The 23,450-nt window shown below is 38.0% G+C and overlaps 2 protein-coding genes across 3 annotated transcripts in view; one reads left to right on the forward strand and one right to left on the reverse strand.

Annotated features, from left to right (window-relative positions):
• Positions 1–23,450, forward strand: part of MED12L (mediator complex subunit 12 like) — a 398,615-nt gene that overhangs the window by 129,292 nt on the left and 245,873 nt on the right. For both annotated transcript variants that reach the window (XM_006758962.2, XM_006758963.2), the window contains exons 12-14: positions 2,559–2,685; positions 4,682–4,896; positions 7,364–7,540. In XM_006758962.2, coding sequence (XP_006759025.1) covers positions 2,559–2,685; positions 4,682–4,896; positions 7,364–7,540 — 519 coding nt within the window. The remainder of the gene's footprint in view (positions 1–2,558; positions 2,686–4,681; positions 4,897–7,363; positions 7,541–23,450) is intronic.
• Positions 11,175–17,696, reverse strand: GPR171 (G protein-coupled receptor 171). Its single transcript, XM_006758961.2, has 2 exons — positions 17,106–17,696; positions 11,175–12,564 (listed from the first exon to the last, which is right to left on the reverse strand). The coding sequence occupies exon 2, from the start codon at positions 12,536–12,538 to the stop codon at positions 11,579–11,581; it is 960 nt and encodes a 319-aa protein (XP_006759024.1). The 5' UTR covers positions 12,539–12,564; positions 17,106–17,696; the 3' UTR covers positions 11,175–11,578.

A 23,450-nucleotide genomic window follows, 5' to 3' on the forward strand; every position in this document is an offset into this window, starting at 1 on the left:
TAGTTTCAAGCTGCCTGGCTTCCGGCCTCCATCTTGGCTGACAGTTAATTTGCATATCTCGCTGATTAGCCAATGGGAAGGGTAGCGGTCATACACCAGTTACCATGTTTCTCTTTTATTAGATAAAGATGTTTGTATATGTTTGTGTATATATTTTTATATTATGTATTTTAAAGCCACATAATGTTTTAGTGGAACCAGAAGTGCTTTGCCTATGAATTTATAGGTGGCAGTTTGTATTATTTTTTGAGATTGTGTTCTGGCCCCAGAGAAGGCAATTATGGCCTCAGCAGTAGATTATTATGGGAAAACAGAGCTAGCTTCATAAACATGAGCTTTTGTTGAAGGGAACATTTTTAAGCGAGCCTCTTTTTGTGCCTGTGAAATTCTGCACGGTCAGCTCTGGAGAAGGTGTGATTTGACCAGGCCACTTCCTCTCTCACCTTGACACCTGTTGGGCCTCCTACCTTGTTTCTTCATAGCTAGACCCATCTTTTCAAAGTGGGAACAGATCACACTGTTCCCTTACTAAAACTCCATGATGGGTCCTTAAATGGCCCACAGAGCCTTGAGGGCTGCCCTACCTGCCTCTCCCCCCACCATCTCCTACCTTTTTCCTCTGGGACACACATGATTGCAGACGCCTTGGACTTTCTGTCCCTCCATCACTCCAAACTCGCTTTTATCTTTGGGTCTTTGCTCCTGCTGTATCTTCTGGTGGCACACGCTGCTCCCCAATTTTCACATGGCCAGTTTCTTTCTGCCATTCCTATTTCAGAAAGTGTCACTGTCTTTGTAGCATTCCCAGCTCAACATGTGTCACCTCCTCAGTCACTCTTCTCACATCACTCTGTTTTACTTTCCTCAGTGGCTTATTGTTTAACACCTGCCTGCCTCTGGGATGTAAGCTCAACAATAGGAACCCGAGTACCCAGAATAGTGCTCAGTGCATAGTAGATGCTCAATAAATATTGCATGAATGGATGAGCACTTAGCTGGCTCTCTGTTACTGATAATGTACCTACTTCCTATGGAGCTATTACAAAATGAAATAGGAAGAATGTTTTCATTGATATCTCTTTTGGGAAGGCACTGTTCACCAGATATGAAAGATCATGTTGTTGAAATTGGGGCTTGAAGATATTGATGTTAAGTTGTAAGACACAAGCCCATTTTGCAATGTGCAAATTAGGAAAAGTGTTTCATTGCTTTTTTTCTATACATTTATGAATAGACTATTCTACAGTGAATTGAAATGATTAAAGTTTAGTAACTAAAGTTGAATTTCTCAGATTTCATTGTTGCTTCTGGATTGTTGTCGTTCCCTCCCTCCACCCAGTGTGTCCCAGAATGAACACGAACACACACACACACACACACACACACACACACACACACACACCATCACTTTCAGAAGAGGTTCACACACAGATTGTTTTGTAATTTTAATAGGTGTAACTGTATTCTTTCAGAGATGTTTAAGATAATTGATTTCTAATAAACATCAAAATTTGACCTTTGTAAAGAAAGGATGGCTTGGAGAAATATGTTAATATAATAATTGATAACTTAATATTGAAGAATAAGGATCAAAGGGATATTGAAGAGAATAAAAAACGAGCATCTGATTACTTCTAAACTGTTTCTTTTCTGGTTTTCTAGTAAGTTTTATCTTTTTTTAAAAATAATTCATTTAAAGAATAGTTTATTGATTTTTAGAAAGAAAAGATGGGAGAGGAAGAGGAAGAGAAAGAGAGAAACATCAATGTGAGAGGGTAACATTGATTGGCTGCCTCCTGCATGTCCCCTATGGGGATTGAGCCTGAAACCCCGGACATGTGCCCTGACCAGGAATTGAACCAGCAATCTCTCAGTGCTTGGGATGACACCCACCTGAGCCACACCAGCCAGGGCAATAAGTTCTATCTTAGGAGTACACACGTTGAACAGCTTCTCTTGATGTGTTTCATGAACTGTGGAGAGTCCCAGAGAGTCTGCGAGATCTCATTGGTAAAATGTGATGAATAAGTGAAAGAACCTAATTGGGGGAATTATGTTAGCTTTCTTATTCCACACCACACTTCTCCACACATACTTGTAAATACCCCCACCTGACCAAAACAAACACAAAAGAATGGAACTCAATAATACATTGCCAAACATTTCTTAGGGGGAATACAGTTAAGCATGAGCTTTTTAAAAATGATGACCTCAAATTATTTTTAGCAGTTGGTACAGGAATACTGAGTAGTGTATTTTGTACTATGTTGTGTATTTAATGGATGCTCATACAGTACTGTGTAGAGTTTATAATTCAGATGAATAATGTTTTTCAGGGGTATGGTTTGAAATAATTTCAATTGTTCTGGATTAGCTTCCTGAACTTGTAAAATTATATTTACCTACTATGCATGGCCTACAAATATATAGAGAAATCTCAATTAATTTATATTTTATCTGAGAACTTAAATGTTAATGAGAAACTAACCTATTCATGACCCACTGTGACCATACTTGTCCTTTATAACTTATTGTGCTTGTTTACTTTTAATCTTTAGAGATGTGGGGAGTCAGAGGTCTTAGATGAGAAGGAGTCCATTTCTTCTGCGTCTCTTGCTGGATCTAGTTTGCCTGTTTTCCAGAATGTTCTGCTAAGGTTTTTAGATACACAGGCCCCCTCATTGTGTAAGTAAAGCTCTTTGCTTTTAGATCTTAAATAAGGGAATGGCCTCCACCCCTTCTTTTAAAGCTGTTTCTTCTTTCTTTAAATTTTTATTTGCATCTTATCAAAAGTTCTTGGCACTGAATATAATGTATATTTTACTGAACAAAATTTTGTGGCATGTTTTCAATGGATGTTTTTGTGCAATTTTAAAATTAGGTGAATTTCAAAGGTTTAAAATTTTGTAGAGTTTAAAAATAAAGTGCCTCCTTCCTTTGTAATTAGTGGACTAATTTTCCCTTTATAGATCTTTCTTACCAAAATAGAGGAGCTAAGATGTTTCACTGTATATTGTGATTTGGAAATTTCTCTTTTCAAACCATTTTCTAAATTTTTTATTTTCTAACTTTGCATCTTAAAAAGTGGGTAGAGGGTGGGAATCAAATAACAGTACTTTATAACAAGGTCCTAGATACAAGGAAATTATTTGTAAAGATGGTTGGCTGCTTGCTAACTCTCTCTTGGATGTTCATGTCATCTTATATTCTTTTTCTTTTATTCTGTAGTTGATGGCAAGTTGAGAGTTTGGGGGAATAAACCACCCAGTAGGTTCATACTGTGGGTGCCACTTTAAAAAATCTTTGGGCGAGCTAAATGGGCTTGATCTTATTCTGAGGCTTTTATGTGTAAGAGTACAGCAGGAAGAGTCTTAGGATAGATAGTGATAGAACAACAGAAAAATGGCAAAGAATGAAAAGTGATAGAAAAGGGAGAAAAAGAGTAGAGGGAGGGGAAGATGTTTGTGAAGAAGAAAAAGGTAAAGCATCTAGAAATAACTCTGCTTCCAATTCCTCTGAGAAGGGCCTCCTTTTGGGTTGAGTGATGCCTGGGGGTCTTTAGTTATTTTATGGCTGGTCGAGTTCAGAGGAAGAGAAAGAGCTGGAGTCAAGCTGATTGTTGGAATGTAGGGAGAGAAATGAAACATGGAAGTGAAGCAGGGAAATGAGAAGACAGGAGATATACCGAATAGAGAGTATATTGCCAGTAGTGGAAATTAGTAGCTCTAACGTCTTTTGTCTGGGGGAGACACACATTTGCCCTGGGCTTCCATGTCCGACCCACTCCTGTTCTCTCTCTGGAAAATACATTTTTCTCTGCCACTGCTTGTTCTGGATTCCATTTTCTGTCAGAGAAGCTGCTTGTGTCTCCGTGCAGAGGCTGCTGTACTGAATGTGGTGGTGGACGAGAACAGACATTTAGGTGTCAGGTTTAATGTTCCCTGGATGGTCTGTTCGTCTCTGTGTTTGCAAGTGTACTGGTACCGGGGCTGAGCTTTGCAGGGTTAGTCTTAACATTGTTAACCTCTCAAAGGTACAGATACAAAGTTTTAGAATGCAGTTACAATATTAAAAATCATAATGTAAATTAAATAGACTGGTTATGAATTTAAAAAGACAGAAGAGCTTCTGTCTATGCGCTTTGAATTTCATTTTCCCTTTTTCTTTTCAGTAGATCCCGCTCATTTTTTAAATTTTAATTACCCTTTGAATTGTGGTTCTGTTGTGAAATCTCCTTGGGAAAACGTATAATGTGCCCCACGAATACACAGACACACTCAAACTCTGAAAGCAGCCACAAGCAGTTTTAGTGATAAAACCAGAGGACAGCAATCTTGGCCTGTGTTTCTGTTTTGTTTTGTTTTTAACTTGAAATTCTGTGTGTTTATATTATTATTTAAAAGACTATTCATTTGCCTGGGCCCACTATCTTTAAACTTGAAGTTGTACTTAGCATACTGGATAGTATTTTTAATTGTAGTGGGACAGTAAAAACCTGTGAGCCATTTCTATACAAAACAATAGTGCCTCATAGGAAATTTGGCAATAATTGTTGACTTTGTAAAAAAAATTGTGAAAAGTGGTGCTAATCTTGTTAAGCCTTAGCAATATTTTTATAAAATTTATTTACTTTTTAACTAGATCATAGGAAACTGAATTTTTAATGGAATTGTTTCTATAGCGGATCCAAACAGTGAATGTGAGAAGGCGGAGTTTGTGAACCTGGTGCTGCTCTTCTGCGAGTTCATCCGGCACGATGTCTTCTCTCACGACGCTTACATGTGCACCCTCATCTCCCGGGGAGACCTGTCTGTCACCTCCTCCACTCGGCCACGGTCGCCTTCAGGAGAAAATGCAGATGAGCACTACCCAAAGGACCATGACATGAAGATGGAGGTATGGCCCTGGGAGGGTGTGCCTGCTCCCCTCATTTCCCCAAACTGCTCCGAAGGATGTGTGATGGAAGGGTGATCACTTTTTTTAAAAATATATTTTATTGATTTTTTTACAGAGAGGAAGGGAGAGAGATAGAGATTTAGAAACATCGATGAGAGAGAAACATCGATCAGCTGCCTCCTGCACACCTCCCACTGGGGATGTGCCCACAACCAAGGTACATGCCCTTGACCGGAATTGAACCTGGGACCCTTCAGTCCACAGACCGACACTCTATCCACTGAGCCAAACCAGTCAGGGCTGGTGATCACTTTTTAATTGTATTCTCTTGTTTCAAAGCTCATATATCTCTACTTCCGCTCACAAAAAAACAGACTATAATTTACATCTTCCAGAGTTTTCTTTTGGATACTCTAGAACTATTAATGAAAAGATTTGACAGGCCATAATATCTTTCTTTGGATTAGAAATATGTGCTTCCAGTTTTATGTATTTCTAATCCCCAGTTTCCTTTAATGTTTGTCTCAAAAATGGACTTGTTTTGACCCTAAAGTCCTGGTTTATCTTCCCTGATGTATTTTGTTCATTAATTGTACCAGTCTTTTATACATAGTGGGAAATTCTGTGTTAGTCTTAACACATCATGTCTTCATTCAATGAATAAAAAATTTAATATTTATTTCTCAAATGTTTTTAAGTTAAGTTGTTCTTTTCTACAAATTATTTTATGCAGTGAGTATGAATTTATAATTTTCTGCCAATTTCTGATATTTTGGACATTGTTCCAGATACTTACTGAAATTTTGAAGGCAAAAAAACATGAAGTTGGTGATGGGAAATAGTAGAAAATGGTGAGAGATTATGATAATTTCTTAACAATAAAAGCTCATGTTGGTTGTATGAGAGTTTAAGTATATAATATTATATTTTTTAAGCCAGCACCTATACTTGTAATTTAAAAACCTGACATTAGAATTATACACATTGATTTATAGTTTATACTCTTAAGATTTGGTGACTAAATGGTATAGGAATTTAAAAAAATCTTTAGTATAAATACGTTTGTTTCTAAATTTGTCCACAGTATAAGTTATATAGGGTGAAAAAATTAAAGCTACTTTACCTGTTTAGGCTTTTTCTATGTTTCTGATTTTTCTTTTTTGTTCTTCAACATCAAGATATCTTAAAGCTTAGATTTTTCTTACTAAGAAAAGTTGGTGAGCACGTGACTGGGAATAGCCCAGGGAAGGAGATTATGGTCAGTTTGTTTTTATCAGGATGTTCCTGTGCTCTTCCCTTAAAATAACGATGGAAGTTGAATCTTTCTCATCATGAGGACAAAGAGTGTGACTTTCCAAAGCAATGCATACCTTGAACCTTCTTTATTTTTGGAAAAGACACTAAGAGGAAATAAGAGGGTTAAAAATATTACTGTCCTGCTTTAGCATCAGTTTCTTAATGAGCTACACCATCTACCATGTGACTTCCTTTCTCTGACCATCATCAGGGACAGACCGTTATGGCACATGTGGGTATTGGCTCAGGAACTATTGATCTTTTTGATGAAGTAGACAAGTGACTTTAAAACTGACTTGGGTTCGCAATTCCCAGTAGGTTAACCATTGAATTATTATTGACTATGAATCCCTCCCCGACCCCGACCCCAGCTGGGCTCTGCCCTCTGTTTCTTGCTCAGGCACTGGAATGACCTGTGTACTTGCGATGTAAATGTGACCCCAGCACATTCCTCCCCAGGGCACAGTCCATCAGCTCTGTAGTTGTAGTTGTTTCCTGTCGGTTCATCCTCGGTTTCATCTGTACTGCCTCCTTGGGAAATTTAACACTCCTGCCCTCCTAGACCTTTTGTTCCTTTTGAGATCGGCATCTCTCAGGAAAAAGGAGTGTAGTAGTTTCATTAGGACAGTGCATGTTGATTTGCCGCATATGTGTTTAGCTTCTAAATAGTAGCTTTCCTGGCTCTGGACTTGCTATACATTCTTTTACTTTATCTAAGTATAATTATGTGCTCTTCCCCATGAATCTTAATGAGTCCCTCTTTATAAAAAATATTGTTTGGGGAAAAGAATAAAACCTTTATGTTATTCATTAGCTTGTTAACTATTTCAGTGCATGTGTTTTTGTAGGAAATGTAGCCCTAAGAGGAAAATACTGACCTGGAGTCTGGTCTGTCTCCGGCCTTCCAGGAAATACAGCTGGGCCCATTTCTCACGTGTGTGGTCGTCATGGTCTCATCTTCAAAATGGAGGACGATGGCGGCAGCTTCCTAGTGATCTGAATATGAAGTTTATGGAAATAAACACAATTTCTGTATATATTTTGCTCAGTGGTTAAATAAGGAAAGGATATTGTTTGAGTGTTTTGTGTGTTGGAAGCTCTGTATGCAGTTCTGGTGTTGGCGTCACTCTCTTTCATTTATAACCTCCACCATTTGCTTTATATGACTTAGATTTTTTCTCCTATGCCTGGAGAGTCCTGTGAGATCATCAACCCTTCTGTGGGCAGAAGAATGTCAGTTAATGGTGAGAAGCTGCTGAAGAGAGAAAAACCAAGAGAGTTGATTTTTCCATCTAATTATGACCTCCTGCGACACCTGCAGTATGCAACACATTTTCCCATACCTCTGGTAAGTCAGCGGGTCAGTCAGTTGACAATTTGATTATTTCATTAGAGGATGATTAGCCATAGACTATTCAACTACTTGTTTGAACAGTACATGTGATAGCAGGTGAGTGTTTGTATTCATTGCTTCTTTTGTTATAACTCTCACCATATGGTTTATGTACTAATGAGTGCCCATGTGTGGTGTGGTACTACTAGCTGACTAGATTTAAAAGAATTTACTATATTAATGTCCTTTTATTGAGCATTTGAGTCACTGAAAATAATGGCTAAATTTGTTTTCCTACTTCAATTTGAAGCTCATTTATCGAGTAGCATTTATGTGCACTGTATTGTGGTAGTTACTTTTGGTATTATGCAGATGAATAACAATTTATGGACACAGGAAAGATGAATAAGATAGGAGGAGACTAATGTCTATAAAATAACAAGCATTAAAAAGTACAATGAGTAAAAACCCAGGTGCCCACTGGAAGGTGAATCATTGGACATTTTTGGGTTTTTTCCACTCTCCAAGAGTAAATGTTGGAAGGGAGAGAGAGCATCTGATTGAGAAATTGGGTAGGGCTTCATGGAAGAGGTTGTATGTGAGATGGATTTAGATTTTGACCTGTTGAATTTAAGAACTGGAGAGCACATGGGAAATACTTGCCAGGAAATTTAGAGTGTGAATTATAAAGAGTGAAGTGCTCTATTTTAAAGGGAAACAAGTTTAGTTTTTGTTATTAGTAATGAAGATTGGGCCAAGATCTGTAAATGTTTTTATTCTTAGGTTCACTATCATTTTTTCCTGGGATTTTAAGTATAATTTTAATGAGTAAATCTCATTAGACACTATTATTATTTTAGCAAAAATATAATTTTAGGTATGCATTATGTTATTTCCTGGATATCTTTGAGGAGTTTTGATCTGCAAACTAAATATTTTATTACATTTGTTTATTTATTGATTGATTGGTTATTTTGGAACTTCCTCTGAAATGACTTTCAAAATCACTACACCCATTTATTTTTTCCCCTTTATTAAATTAAGAACCCTTTTTTTGGTGTGAACTTTTCTATGTCCAGGGTTATGTCAAAAGTTGCCATAATTTTTTCGTGTTCATCACTGGCTGACTGTATCAACATTATTTTTTTTAATCTTCACTCGAGGATATTTTTACCATTGATTTTTAGAAAGAGTGGAAGGGAGAAGGAGAGACAGAGAGAAACATAGATGTGAGAGAGACACATCAGTTCGTTGTCTCCCACATGCCCCCAACCAGGGCCGGGAGTCTGCAACTGGGGTATGTGCCCTTGACCGGAATCAAAACTGGGACCCTTCACTCCGCGGGCCAATGCTCTATCCACTGAGCCAAATTGGGTAGGGCTGTCTCAACACTGTTCAGCTGTTACCTGTGTCACTCATTTTTAATATAATGGAATAATCTTACAGTTTATTCAGGCAGCAGAAAGAATAGCCCTGATATTTAGAGCTGTATCCTGAAGAATCCCTGGATGAACTATCATGATATCTGGGATTTGTTTTAAAATAGAGTCAGGGGGCCGGGTAATTGAAGTGGAGTGTAGTTAACAGTAACGCACCGGTGTTAATATCCTGGTTTTGACAAATGTGTTGTGGGTGTGTAAGGCATTAACATTAGGGCAAAATGGGATGAAGGGTATGTGGGAACTCTACCATATTTGTACCTTTCTTATAAGTTTTATATTACTTCAAAATAAAAGGTTTATTTTAGAAAAAGAAGAAAATGGAGAGGGGGAAATGAAGCAAATATGGCAGTGTTGAGAATGGTTGAAGCTGGGTGAGCAGAGCTTCGCAGGGCTCCCCTCCATGTGCCTGGTGTCAGAGCAGGGCGCTCACCATACACTTCTTCATTCTTTTGTTCACATCCTTAGCAACACCGTCATCCCCGGCATTTAGTATTCTAAACACTGTCCACTAACTTCCCTGAGGAACATGAATTTCTTCTAATGGCTTATTCTCATGATGAATTATGATATAATTCAATTGTATTGCAATCATAAAAAGAACTAATAAATGGATGTGGCAGGGTATATTTCATAGCCTTCCATCACCAGTTGCCCTAAACCCCTTTATACTGTGAGTATAATTAGAAGGCATCAATAAAGGGAAATAAAAGTATATATTAATATAACATGTTGTAGAGTCTGGTTCTCTTTACTAAAAAGGAAAATTAGGCTGATTTATCAAACAAGTGAGGAGACTATAAGAATATGATTTAAAACAAAGATTCTTTTACCTCTCTCTAAGATGGGGCCCTAGTGACTGAAGGGCAAGGAGAGAGGACTAAAGCGGACTTGACCAAAGAGTTTTGAAAAATAGACTAGTTTCATGTATTCTCCTATAGGAACAATGTCTTGATCTGCCCATCAGTAGAAACATGTTCTTAGAATACCAACAAGCACAGGTTCTAGGCTAGGCATCCTACCAGCCTGTCGGGGTCAGACATGTGATGCTGATTAACACTTGCCAGCTAGCATTTGTTCAGAACTTACCATGTTATGAGTGCAGTAGGCACTTTTGTGTGTGTATTTTCTTATTTATCATTCTCTTCAAACTCAAAGAATATATTTGTGAAATTGTAGACAGGAGTTGTCTTGGGTCAGGCTTTAGAAAATAATTCTTAATGCAGATCTAAAAAGGAGTATGGAATCAAACTTGTTTTGTTACTTTCCAGAAATATAGTTTCTTAATCATGGCAGCTAATGTTCATGGATTACCAGTTGTTTTAATATGAGCTTGTACTATCGAGATGAAACCCCTCACAAAACTTCATGCATGCTTGTCTAAACTTTGTAATCTTCTTTTCTTTAAATAAGTGTCTTATTTCATCATCTATTGAATCGTTTCTGCATTACTGGTAGTAGAGAGATCGAAGGGAGTGATCCGTAGAGCAGGAGTCACCCACACTCCAGTGTGCCGGCCTCAGATGGGGTCACCCACCTTCAGGATCTGGGTGGCAGCAGCCAGCCTAGCACCACTGCTTTCCTAACCAGGCCTTGCTGTGTGGAGTGGGCGTATCTATTTTAAGACCATTTGACTGGTGCTCTTTTTCCATAACTTCAATGTGAGTTTCTAGTTCCAAAACAGTAGTTTGGCAGTTAGTATAATTTAACAATTCCCCTTGAAAATGTTATAGGGTCTATTTCATATTACTATAAAATAAAAATAAGAAATCACTGAATTTGTCATACTAACAGCAGAAAGTTATTGGAGTAGTGAGCTGGAAGGTGGATTAAAAATAAATCAGGTTTCATGTAAAAATAAGTTGGCCTTTTTTTTAAAGCGATCTAAAAGGCTTTAAATTGTGTTGCTGAAGGGCTTTATGGCAACTTACGTAGAGTTTATATGAAGAGGTAAATGGCGCTAACCCCTTCACAGTAAAAAATCTACATATACCTTGTGATTCCCCCCAAACTTCTCTGCCAATAGTGCACTGTTGACCGGAAGCCTTACTGATTTCATAAACAGTTGGTGGACACATAATTTTTACATTATATGCATTATGTATTGTATTCTTATAATAAAGTTAGCTTGAACAAATAAAATGTTATTGAAAAAAATCATAAGGAAGAGAATATGCGTTTACAGTACCATATGTATTTATTGAAAAAAAAATTGCATGTAAGCGGACCCATGCAGTTCAAACCTCTATTTAAGGGCCACCTTTATTTTGCATATTTTTCTCAAGAAGTCAGTTCCAGGTATTTCAGTGAACACCTCATGAACACCCCTGTGTCCGCCATAGAAGTCATTTGGATTTCAAGGATATTGCAGGGTTTTACATTGGTTTAACAAGAATTTTTAGTTTTTTTGTACAAATATTTGTCTTAACAACCAAGAAGTACTGCTTGGTTTGCATTTAAAAACAAGGTTTCACAGTAAACCATGCCACATTTGCTAACTGTCTGTACTTTTACATTCCGAGGCTCTCTTTTTCTCCTCTTTTCCAGTTGTTTTGCAATTGTTGTCCAGTAAGGGAAGAAGTTGCAGCATAAAGTTATAGCACAATCCCATGGTTTATGCATCATTTTCACAACTTGATTTTTCTTTCTGAGCCCTGCTCTCCTTACCTGTAGCAAAAGTTGCGGTGACCTTCAAGCGGAATGCCTTTGAGAGCTGATAGTACAGGAGAGGGTCAAAGCACAAGTTTGACACCGCCAGGAGCAGCGTGGCCTCTTTGGCTTTGAAGAGGGAAATCCTGGTTGGACAGTCAGATATGACCTCGGTCTGGCTGAGCGTGTATGGGATTCTGACAATGTGGTAAGGAACAAAGCATATAATGTAGGCTGTAGTCACTAAAAGTATGTTGACAAGAGCTCTTTTCACATTTGAATAATTTTCATTATCTTTGTTTCTGTAGAGTTGTCGAATTACTAGGCAGTTTGATATCAAAATGATGGCTGAGAAATTTAAAAATATAGCTATACATATGAAGTTTGTCAGCAAATGCCAATTTCTTCCAAACTCCTTTTTGAATTCCATGCATCCTACGTTTGGCTTTTCCTTGATGTCTTTGATGGGAATCACCATGTTTGGCACCATTATCAGAAGGACCATTCCCCACACAACAGTCGATATCATTTTGCCAAATCCAGGTTCTTGTATTCGATAAATCTTGCAGCTGTGTGTCAATTGAAGACAGCGGTCAATGCTGACAAATGCTAAGAAGATAATCGATAAGTACATATTAATGTAGATGAGGCAGGCTGTTACTTGGCAGTGGAATATCCTCAGCTTCCAGGGTGCCACACCCAAGTCAACAGCAATTTTCACTGGTAATGCCAGAGTGAGCAGGAAATCGGCTGTAAGCAAATTAATTAAGTATATGCTTACACACCTGTGATTTGAGTTTTTCTGCATGAAAGCCCATGTTGCAAAACAACTTCCAATAATTCCAATAAGGAAAACTAAGTAAAAGAAATATGTGAATGGCTCCAGATCTCTGTAAACTGGACAGAAGGTAGAACTGTTTGTCATCTTGTTCGAAAGTAAGGATGACTCTTCTAAAAAACAAAATTTTAAAAATTTGTTAAAAGAGAAGGGAAGAGAGGCTAGTAATTAAAATTAGAAATTATTTCCTTTAAAATAACTTGAACTAACAATACCTCCGTCCCAATCTTTCTGGTTCTTAGAATTTTTCTGATGAACTCTTCTAAAGCATGTGGACTGGTGGGAACATCTTAGCTTATCAGGAAGCCTGGGTTTTCCATGGTCTAATTTTGTGTTTTTGGGAAATCCCATTAGGTTAGCTTCTAAAAGGCATATTTTTGACATCATACTTTTGCCTTCGGATAGCTCTTGTTACCAGTTGGCTTGGAAGTTAGTTTGCAGAGGAGATAAGTAAACTGAAATTCTGAGAACTAGAGTTGAAACGAGAGTAAAATGGTTTGGTTGTGGCTGAGCTGGAAGAGCTGTATGAGGCTATCTGGCTTTCTTTGCTTATAGGTTGATAGAACTGCTGGTGCTGGAGGAACCTAGACTGAGGGGGTGGTAAGAGTAACAAAGTTGTACTAAAATTTAAAAGTAGGTATTTCAAAAGTAGGCCCTTTATTATCTAACCTACTAGAACAGCCGTGAGCAAACTACGGCCCGTTTCAAATGAATAAAACTTCAAACCCTCCATCCATGCTTTTGTTCTGGCCCTCCGGTCCAGTTTAAGAACCCATTGTGGCCCTCGAATCAAAAAGTTTGCCCACTCCTGTACTAGAACATTTTCACAATCAAAATTTTATTTTATTTTTCTTTTTAGCAGAAAGAGTTGAAGGATTAGAGTCTAGTCCAGAACTGATGCTTATTACCTCCCTTTTTCTGGCTCCAGTTTCATGGTATAGATCTCTGGTGTCCACTATGATGGTAGGCTGCCACCACAGGTGACTATTGAGCATTTGAAATGTGGCCAGTCCAGATTGACATGCGTTATAAATGCAGAATTCACACTGGGTTTTAAAGATTTAGTACAAATTATTTTTTAAAATAGTACAAGTAGTAAAATTGTATTCATTTATGCAAATAATACAACAATTAGTAAAATATCTCATTAATATTTTCATACTGAGCACATGTCAAAATATTTTTGATGTATAGGTTAAATATAATATTAAGATTAGTTTATCCTGTTTCTTTTTGCTCTTTTAAGTGCAGCTACTAGATAATTTTAAAGTGCCTCTGTGGTTTGCATTATATTTCTATTGGACAGTGCTTGTATAGATGTTTCTGTGTTCTTAGTATTTTTGAGAAATTTCAAGAATGTCTTTTAAGGCTTCTAGAACATTGGTAACAAAACTCTCGAAGAAAAGCTCAGCTATATTAGTATCAAAACGTCTAATGTTGACACTTCAGAGTGTTTTCTTTCTCTTTCACTGTGGGTTTTGAGGCAGTCAAGCTAGAAGTAGAAGACACGCCCTTGAACCACTGTGATTTACACAATACCATGTTCCTCCAAGTCTGGAACATTGGGTGTTAGAAGCACAAGTTAAACCAATTGGACTTCACTCGCTGCCTTTGCCCTGGTCCAGTGCCCCTGGTACCCCAAGGTCACGGGCACTTCTTTCTGGGGCTGCTTCTTGAGATGCTCCCTCCTCATGCATATTAAGTACCTTTCTTTTGTTTTAACAAGTAGTGTATTTTTGTGTTTTAGCCATAAAAATGAATAGATAACTTTTTAAATGTAGTAATAGTAAGTATAGTGGCTGATTAAGAAGGCCAGATAAGCCTATTCAAACTTCCCTTAAAAAAAATAACCAAAACTGCTGAAGCTTTCTGAATCTTAATTCTCCTTAATTATTTAATGATCCATTGTGCTCATCTTGGGATGAAACAGTATGCAAATGGATTGATAAGGCAGCGGTACATAAATCTTTCTAAATTCATGTCATGGAAAGGGTACATGTCCTTCCTACTTTCTGACCTGAGAGGATTTTTAGAGGCCACAAATGGTCATAAACTCAATGGAAACAATTAAGTACTGACTTTGGGTCTGGCACTATGCTAAGGACTTTACATGAACCTATTAACCTTCCATCATTACTACCATGTATTATTATTCCTGTTTTCCAGATGAGAAAACTGAGGCACAATAGGTTAAGTAACACCAAAGATTATATGGTTGGATATAGAGCCAGGATTCCAAATCGGGCCATCTGATCTCAGAAACCACTCCAAAAGTCTGTCCCAACAGTAATAGTATTAACAATAATGATGGTGATGGTTATTATTATCATTATTATTATTACCAACCTTTACTAAGGGCAGCAACTATATTCTAAGCAATTTTCATTCTTAATTTTTTTCTAAATACTAATAAAAGAAGTTTAGGCTTCATGTATTTTGATGTTTCATTTTATAATATATATACAGTGGAACCTCTTTTCTCGAACTTAATTTGTTCTAGAAGGCTGTTTGAAAACCAAATCATTTTTTCCCCCATTAGTAAATTGAGTTAATTCATTCCAGACCCCCAAATGATTTTCTGGTTTAACCTTTCTTGCCTACAGTACATGTCTACAGTACTGTTTAATGTATAAGTAAACACTTAAAAAAACAAAAAGGACATGAAATATAAATGAAAATTTAACTAAAAGGAAAGGAAATGTACAGTAAAAAATGAAAATTTAACAATTAAAAGCAAAAAAGCATGAAAATATTCACAGCACAATATCCTGAGGTAAACTGACTGATGTTCACATATTCTCTCTTTGTTTGTCACCTGAGAAATTCGTGACTGCTCATACCAGTATCAGCATGAAAGGGTTGTCAGGTTGAGAAGCAAGTTGTTTGAGATGGGAAATGTTCGAGGGGATGAAACGTTCTATCCTTGAAACCTAACCTTTACTTTTGAAGTTCCCATGACGTAGTCTCTCCATACCTCCCTACTGTCTTTGTCCCTCCTTGCTACTTTAGGTCGGTGGGATCTCCTCTGTTCTGTGAACTGTTTCTTCTGCCTTTGTATTTTTGGTTGTGATTAAATTGTGGGATCAAAGGACTTTAAGGATGGAGTGAACCTTTATTGATAACATTTAGTTCAATCCTCAGATCATTTGAGGAAACTGAGGTCTGCACTTGGTTTGCTCAAGGCTTCACAGAGCAGGCTAGACTCTTACCTTGATTGCTTTCTGGAAGTTCTGCCTTTATCTCCCGCTCTAAACTGGAGTCCTGCCTATCCTAAATGCCTGGAGGAAGCTCTTCACATCTAAAGTCTAATCCAGGCTTCACTGACTTCCTTAGGACTGGTTTTCCATGGTAACCATTATGTGTGCTGTGACTTCCTGAGCACCTTTTCTTCCCTGGTCAGAAGCTAACGGTGCAGATTGGCCCCTGTCTCCCATCTTTGTTCATTGTTCCTTTATAAGGAACTAGGATTTTGGCTTATGCGCTTGTATTTCAAATATTACATAATAGTAACATACTAATGTGCTTTTTTATTTTATTATTTTTTTAAGTTTGTATTGATTTCTGAGAGAAGGGAGAAAGAGAGAGAGAGAAATGTTGATGAGAGAGAAACATCTTTCAGCTGCCTCCTGCACGCCACCCATTGGGGGTTGAACCCGAAACCTGGGCATGCGCTCTGACCAGGAATCGAACAAGCGACCTCCTGGTGCATCGGACGGTGCTCAACCAACTGAGTCATACTGGCTGAGCATAATGTGTTTTTTAAAAGTGCCCCATTGCTCATACTATTATACAATAAAGCCCTATTTTATAGAAGAATGTATAGTAAACACGGATTAGAGAAGGATTGTTTGGATCAATTAATTTTCTCTATAACTGGCACTGACCATATATACCACCCATAAGTAATTTATTTAAAAATAATCACAGTGTGTTTATGTATTCAATAATGCTTGCAAATCACGTAGTGCTTCGCAGTGGCTTTCATCAACCTGTCTAGATTGCAACAGAAACCAAATCTCTTCATTTAAAGTTTTGGTTATGTCAGTTAGGGGTTAAATTATACTATAATAACACCTGTGTTATCAATAATGAATTTGAAAACTAAATGCTTGATCAATATTTTGTCAGCCACTTATTAGCCTGTGGAAATTTGTGGTATCCAGAGGTACTCCAGCAAAATGGAAAATATTTCAAGTGTCTTCTTTGTTTGGATTAAAAGCCCATTGCTTAGAAAATAAACACATTAGGTTTTTTTATGGAAGTCACAATGGAATTTTCTTGAAATTACCTATTATAATGTGTGTAGTAGGAAGTCATTTTACGAACCATTGTGCCCTGTTGTGAGGACCAACATGGCCTTTATTCATTCAGTTGTAAAATTGAGTTACTTAATAGCAATGCTCACCTGTAAGTAAGTATTCAGCCCTGTATGGATTAAGCTGTTTTTCTGAGAATGGATGGGGTCTTCAGATAGGAGAACATTATAGTGTAGTTCACAGTGAGAATCTACTTAGAGATTAATAACTGGTGCTTTCTTACCCAACAGCCTTGCTACATGTTGACATTTCCAATTACATGGTTTAAACACCGAAAATCATAGCTTTTCCTTCCAAAGAAAGACAGTAAAGTATATGAAGTATTTAAAAAGACATACCTGGGGTATATTCCCGGAGCCTCAGTGGCCACTCTTCAAGTCCTCAGAGAAGCATGTGCTGTTCGTCTGGCTGTAGCAGTAACAGCTCTATTGAGGGGCTGCTGGTTGTACTAAAAATTTCCTTTCCTTTTGTGTGGTTTTAAATGTGCATATTGACGTAGATGAAACTGTGGTTTGCAAATAGTTTAACTATATGAAGGCCTATAAGGAGGTTCTTTTCAGTTTTGTGTATGCTTTCTTAAGCAATTCAGAGTTGTCTATTCTAATTTTAGTGGAAGGATTTTTATTTGTCCATTGTAGTGCCTAATAGTTTTTTTTTAAACAACAAAGCTGTGTTTTTCATCATAATGATTTTAAAGAACATTAATTTTTATGCCTTGGAAGGGGTTATGAGTTACAGATACTAGGTGTTCAAGTGAATTTCTTTAGTTCTACATATTGATACCCATCAGCCTTTCAAAGTTATAATTTTAAAATAATGGTTGCAGTATGAATCCTGCTAGAGACATCTTTTAATAAACAAACAAACAAAAAAGATGTGATTTGACATTGTCTGGTAAACTATTCTATGTTTTATTTTTCTTCATTCTTTTTTGTTCATTGTAGAAAAATCTGGAAATAGAAGAGGTAAGTCACTATATACCGAGATAACTCCTGTTAACATTTTTAGCATATACATTTTAAAAATTTTCTGTATGTATACACACCCACTTAAAAATGTTATTATATTGTACATACTGGTTCATGGTTTGTACTTTTTTCATTCAATATGTTGGTTCTGTTTTCATAAGTTACTAGAGTAGACATATAATGAGTATTTGTCAATTTGGCCCTAACAGCTTAATGAATTGAGACAATTAATTTGTAATTATTAGATTGTATGCAACTATGCATTTTAAATGTTTGGGTCATTGTTCATTCTGCCTGTGGGTGAGCAAATATTTAGTGAGTGTCTGAATGGAGCCCAGCATGGTGAGGGACCTAACAAAAAGTCACTCTCTTATCCCTGTCATCTATTGGCTCTGTTAGGTTATGTTTCTTGCATGAGGGTAGCTTTTACAAAACAGCATATAGAGTGTACATTTCAAGAACATTTTAGGAAGTTCTAAGTCTGCTGGTACAAAGTCGATTTGTAGTTGAGCCATTGCCTGGTCAATCATGGTCTGCTTTCTTCTGTTGCTTCATTGGTTTGGTAGATGCTTTGGTTTCATCTCTTTTTCTCCTAATAATTCTTAGTCAGTTCCCAAATAATTAGAAAAAAGTTCAAAGGAACCTCTCCAGAGTTTAAAATTCAGTCCCTTTTGGTATTAACTTTAAAAAAGAAAAATTTCTCAAAAGACTAAATGGGACTTGCCAAGCTGAGGTAATGAATTTAGAAGAGTCAAAGGGACCTTTTGAAGAAAGCAATGTGAGGATGCTTATGATAATGGTGGCCATTTGTTTAAGATATTCTGGTGTCCTCCAAATCCATGTAATTATTGTTTTTATTTTGCAAAAGAAAAGGTTCTTTTTTTATGTATATTCACTTAAATATTAGAGGAAAATCCCAAACTCTCTCCGACTTTGTATTTGATTTTGGTTCAGAACCAGTGTTAACTTTCATTACGATAGTGCTAGGAAATGATTCGTCTTTTAAGATCTATGTGGAACAGGACTCTCTAAAACACTTCAGAAAAGACTTGCCTGCAGATGGCCAGGTAAGGGAGCAGTATGGTCAGGGTTGACATTCAGTGGGCGATGTAGAGGCTGAGATGGAGAGAATTTGGCGAGATGGAGTTGGCTGCCAGCTGAGTGGTGAATGATTTTAGCATGGTGTGAAGGAAAATGGAAATAAACAGATTTTGGTAAAGTTGTTTGTTGTTATTTTTTAGGTTGGTGTATTTACTAGTGTATGTTTACTTCCATGTTCACTTTGGGGTATAGACGGAGTTAAGAAGTACATTTGACTGTCCTTAAAAACCCACTAAGGCTTTTGTGTCTGGATTGCCAAACATTCAAGAGCTGAAGTACCCCAGATCTCAGAGTTCTGTTTCCTTTTTGGAATAGTGGGAAACCACACTTTTAATAGTGAAACCGAACCAGGTTCTTTTCTTTTGAGAATGAGCTGAGGCACCTTATGTTTTGTGGAAGTTTGTTCACAGTGGAAATATGCTTTGGGGGGCTGTTGTCCCTCTTTTTGTTTTAACATGAGTTCCCTTTGAATTTTCATAAGTCGCCTTTTTCTGTTTCATTAGGACAAATGTTGTTCAGGTCGTCTCTTGTTAGTGTTCTAGGAAATGACACATCACCACTAACCCAGTACCTCAGAAACCCAAGTGGGAAGGAGTGAGGGGAAGTTATTTTTCCCTTACGTTGGTCATGGTAATACTTTTTATTGGAAATGATGCATTAGTTACTTTAATGGATATTTTGTATGTTTAAAATAAAAATGGATGCTCTATCCAGTTTGGCTCAGTGAATAGAGTGTCAGCCTGCTGACTGAAGGTTCCCAGGTTCAATTTCAGTCAAGGGCACATGCCTGGGTTGTGGGCTCGATCCACAGTAGGGGGTGTGCAGGAGGCAGCCAATCAATGATTCTCTCTCATCATTGATGTTCTGTCTCTCCCCGCCCCCTTCCTCTCTGAACTCAATAAAAATATATTAAAAAAAAATGGAAGCTAAATTGCCCCAGGAATCTATCCCCCCTATCCACATGCATCATGCTTTTGATTTTATTGGACAAAATACCAAAAAACATTTCATATTTCAGTAGAAATATAATTTTTAATGTTTAATTTAACATCATTAAAATTTGCCTTTTAAACATAGCATGGGAGGCCTTTGGGACTAATGAGGAGGGAAACTGAGTGTTGGGGTATGTGGCCACTGCCATAGCCAGACACAGTCCTGGGAACTTCTTTAAAGAATCTATGACACGTAGGAGATTCCTCTCTAACAGCTGCACAGTTAGACTCCAGTGTCCCAGCACAAACTTATGCTTCTTAAATGGAAGTGTTGGGCAGAAGCAGTGGCTCTAAAGCAGGCCAGCAGTCCCCCATTTAGTGTTTACCAGGATTCGAATTTGCATGCCATCGGGCAGTGGAACAGTATTCCACTGTTGCCACTCTTCTCCTGGAATTTGCAAGTCAGAATACTCTCAACTCAACAGTAACTTGCATCCTGAAACTTTGTATGATCCTTGGTTAATGAATGCTGGTGAGCAAAACATCTCTCTAGCAGCTTGTGTGGCTCCTATCGCCTTCTCCTTGGAGCCACTGTGCTTTTGGTTTGTACTTTGAAAGTTTTTTAAAAGCACATAATTCACTTTCCCACCTGGATCACTCCAAAGTCTTTTTCCCGACCCTAGTATCTTCAAATTTGTGAGTGATGGACATAATGGACAGAGTGGTTTTAAAGTGTGGTGCACATATAGCTCTTCCAAGATGTTGCTTTGTCTGCATGATTTAAGCTCTGCCTTCATTTGTTACCTTTTTAATGAAATGGAGCAAAAATTTGGAAATGTTTTGAAGGCAAAGGTGTTTTGCACATTCTTGGACTGTGAAGTTGGTTATGAGTGGCTGAGCATATTCCCTGTCATTCTCCTTTCCCCTCCTTTTGCTCTTCTGCCTTTTTATTGACAGTACAATGCTATTTTAAGGTCAACACACAGTCCATATGGCCTTTCTGCTGTGAGGTGCGACTGCTCTTTGACCCAGGGGTATGAAATAATTAATTGGAAGGGAATACTTAAAAGAGAACTTGTAAAGTTTATCTTGTTTTCTTTAGTCACTGAGTTCATTTTTTTCTTTTCCACTTGTGTCATTATGCTCCCCTTTTAATGAAGTATGAGTAACACACTTTCAAAGCTCATAACTCTCCATTTTACAAACTCCGTTGTTACTTTCCAGGAGGAGGTTCTTTAGAGGAATTCTCCCTTTCTTTTCATGTGAATCTTTGTTTTTTGATGAAGTAAAAAAAAAATGCAGCAACAAATATTTACTGATTTGCAGGCCGCCTCTTTAGCGCCCATGCTAGGGAATATTTTTGTGACTTTTAGAAGGTTACAACGTAGAAGGGTGACAAGAATATGCAGGACCTGCAGTGATCCAAAATTATGGCTGGCTGTTAGAACCTGTGAATCCAGGAGATGCCCCGGTAGGATGAAGGGATGCTTCTGAGAAATGGGAGGATGGTGGCGTGCTTGGGGCATTACGGGCATGACTGGGGAGTGCGAAGTGTGTTTGGGAACTCGCAGGCATTCTGGGTACTTGGAGTATCTGAGCAGGATCTGTGTGAGGACACAGATGAGACCAAATCTTGGATCGACCTGGTCAGCCTTGCATGCTTGAATAAGCAGGGGAGAGCTCAGGAAAGTTGTGTGGCAGTGCAGCAGTAGGTAAAGCTGGGTGTTAGATAGAGTATGTGGGGTCAGGGGAGAAAGTGGAAGGCAAGATGCCAGTTAGAGGAGGACTAAAGTCACATTAGCTGAGAGGCTTTGAGGATCGGAAATGCATGGCAGTGGGAGGGGAGCGACCAGGGTTCAATGCTGAGGAGGGAAGTGTGAGGAAGAGAGAATTGGGTGTGTTGACTTCCTGTGTTTTTAGTGCCATCTCATTATTTTATGTAGCGCAGATTGCTCTTTATTCCTCTCAGTTAGATTTTAAATATTCCTCAGTGCTTTGTCTGTCACCACCCAGACGCCTGAATGTAAACTTGTAAACACTTCAGAAGCTCTCATTTTGAACAACATTAATGGAAACACTGCATTTCCTATAAAAATTACCTTTTTATTTTGCTAAATGCTTTAATAATATCAAATAATATTAATAAAATTATCATTTATTAATAATATAATGTACTTAAAAAATGATACCAGGCTGAAATTGGCTTTTACTTTAGAAACAAAATGAAGATTAACTCCTCATTTCAGTGAGATGTCAGAGAGCTGGTATTCCCTCAGAAAGCTAAGGACTCAATGTGGAACATGAATAATTAATAACTTGAAAAATCTGCAAGTTACAATTTACTGTAGAAAAAGGATTATCAAGAAATTGTTTTAAGTAATATGACATTTTATATGGAGATAATAAAAGCCATCTTTTGGTGTCTTTTATGTCCAGGGATGAAATGATAGGGAATAAGCCCGTGGGACTTTGCTATGCACTTTGAGGGCTTAGCAGTTCACCAGTGACTGTGATTTGGGAGGGAGAGGAAAATAGTGTAGCTCTGGGCTCCCCCGGATGTACTGATTCCATGGGGGTGGAACAGCAGGATGACCCTGACCCAGAGTCCTGCACTGTTGGTCCCCAAAGCACTGAATAGAGATAATGTTTTGGAAGTGGGGTGAGAGGTGGGTTGGGAGATCTTAACTTTGACCATGAGAGGAGTCAGAATTATACAGTGAGGGCCTTCAAAAGGTAACAAGTAGCCTCATAAACTTGACTGGTGAAAGTAGTTTTTATATCTGTTGTGGTTGAGATGGGCCTCATTTTATAACTCTGCCTCCTGCTTTTCCCTCAGCTTCTGGAGGTGGGGAGACGGGAATGGAGCCACTTCTATTCCTTATCAACCTGGAAACCTTATTTCATGGAATAATTTGTTTCTTTTCTATAGCTAGTTTATCAATAAGGTTTAAAAAATATATTTACTACTGATAAAGTAATACAATATTTAATCATTTTGTACAAACAGTGCTATGAAATGATTGAAGCATTTTTCAGAGTGGCTTGTGAGAAAGGAAAACTACATTTTGTTGAAGTGTTTTCTGGTGGGGATTTCTTGTCATGAAACGGAAGTCTGGGTGCCATTGGCTACTTGCAGACAATAGGTGACCGAGAGGAAATGGTGGTTTTCCTTTGAAGAGCACTGGGTGCTGCCGGTCCCCCCACGCAAGCACACACCTCACATGCTGCTTCTCAGAGCACAGCCCTGGTCGTTGTGGAGGGGATGACCTGTTTTGTGTGTAATTGTAAGGATGCAGTCTCCTGGTGTTACAGATATGGTCTGTATGAATAAAGATACTGACTTTCCTTCTTTCTCCAGTGCCAGTTAGAGGATGCAGGGTGGTTAAGGACAGACTACATCAGATGGTAGCACAGCTGGTGTAAGGTGTTTTCTAGAGTTCCTGGACTACTTTTTAAGCTAATCCAATATATCAGGACTTTCTCATTTGTACGTGACGAAGAAATACAATGAAAATAGCGCTTATGCTTTTGAAGAGATTCATTAGCTGAGTGTCCACAGTTGTAGGAGTGGCCTTAGTTGAGGCTGATGAAGGGCCTTTGTCACTGAACCAGAGCTGGGTTGGTAACACTTCCCTGGCCACCTTGTGCGGGCTTAGTTTCAACTCAGAGAAAGCTGTGCACT

This window comes from Myotis davidii, unplaced genomic scaffold (genome assembly GCF_000327345.1).
Source record: "Myotis davidii unplaced genomic scaffold, ASM32734v1 scaffold316, whole genome shotgun sequence".
In the NCBI taxonomy this organism is placed as follows: Eukaryota; Metazoa; Chordata; class Mammalia; order Chiroptera; family Vespertilionidae; genus Myotis; species Myotis davidii.

What these genes read in the sequence shown, in the direction of transcription:
- GPR171 (XM_006758961.2), bottom strand. Translation starts at nt 12,538, where the DNA reads ATGACAAACAGTTCTACCTTCTGTCCAGTTTACAGAGATCTGGAGCCA.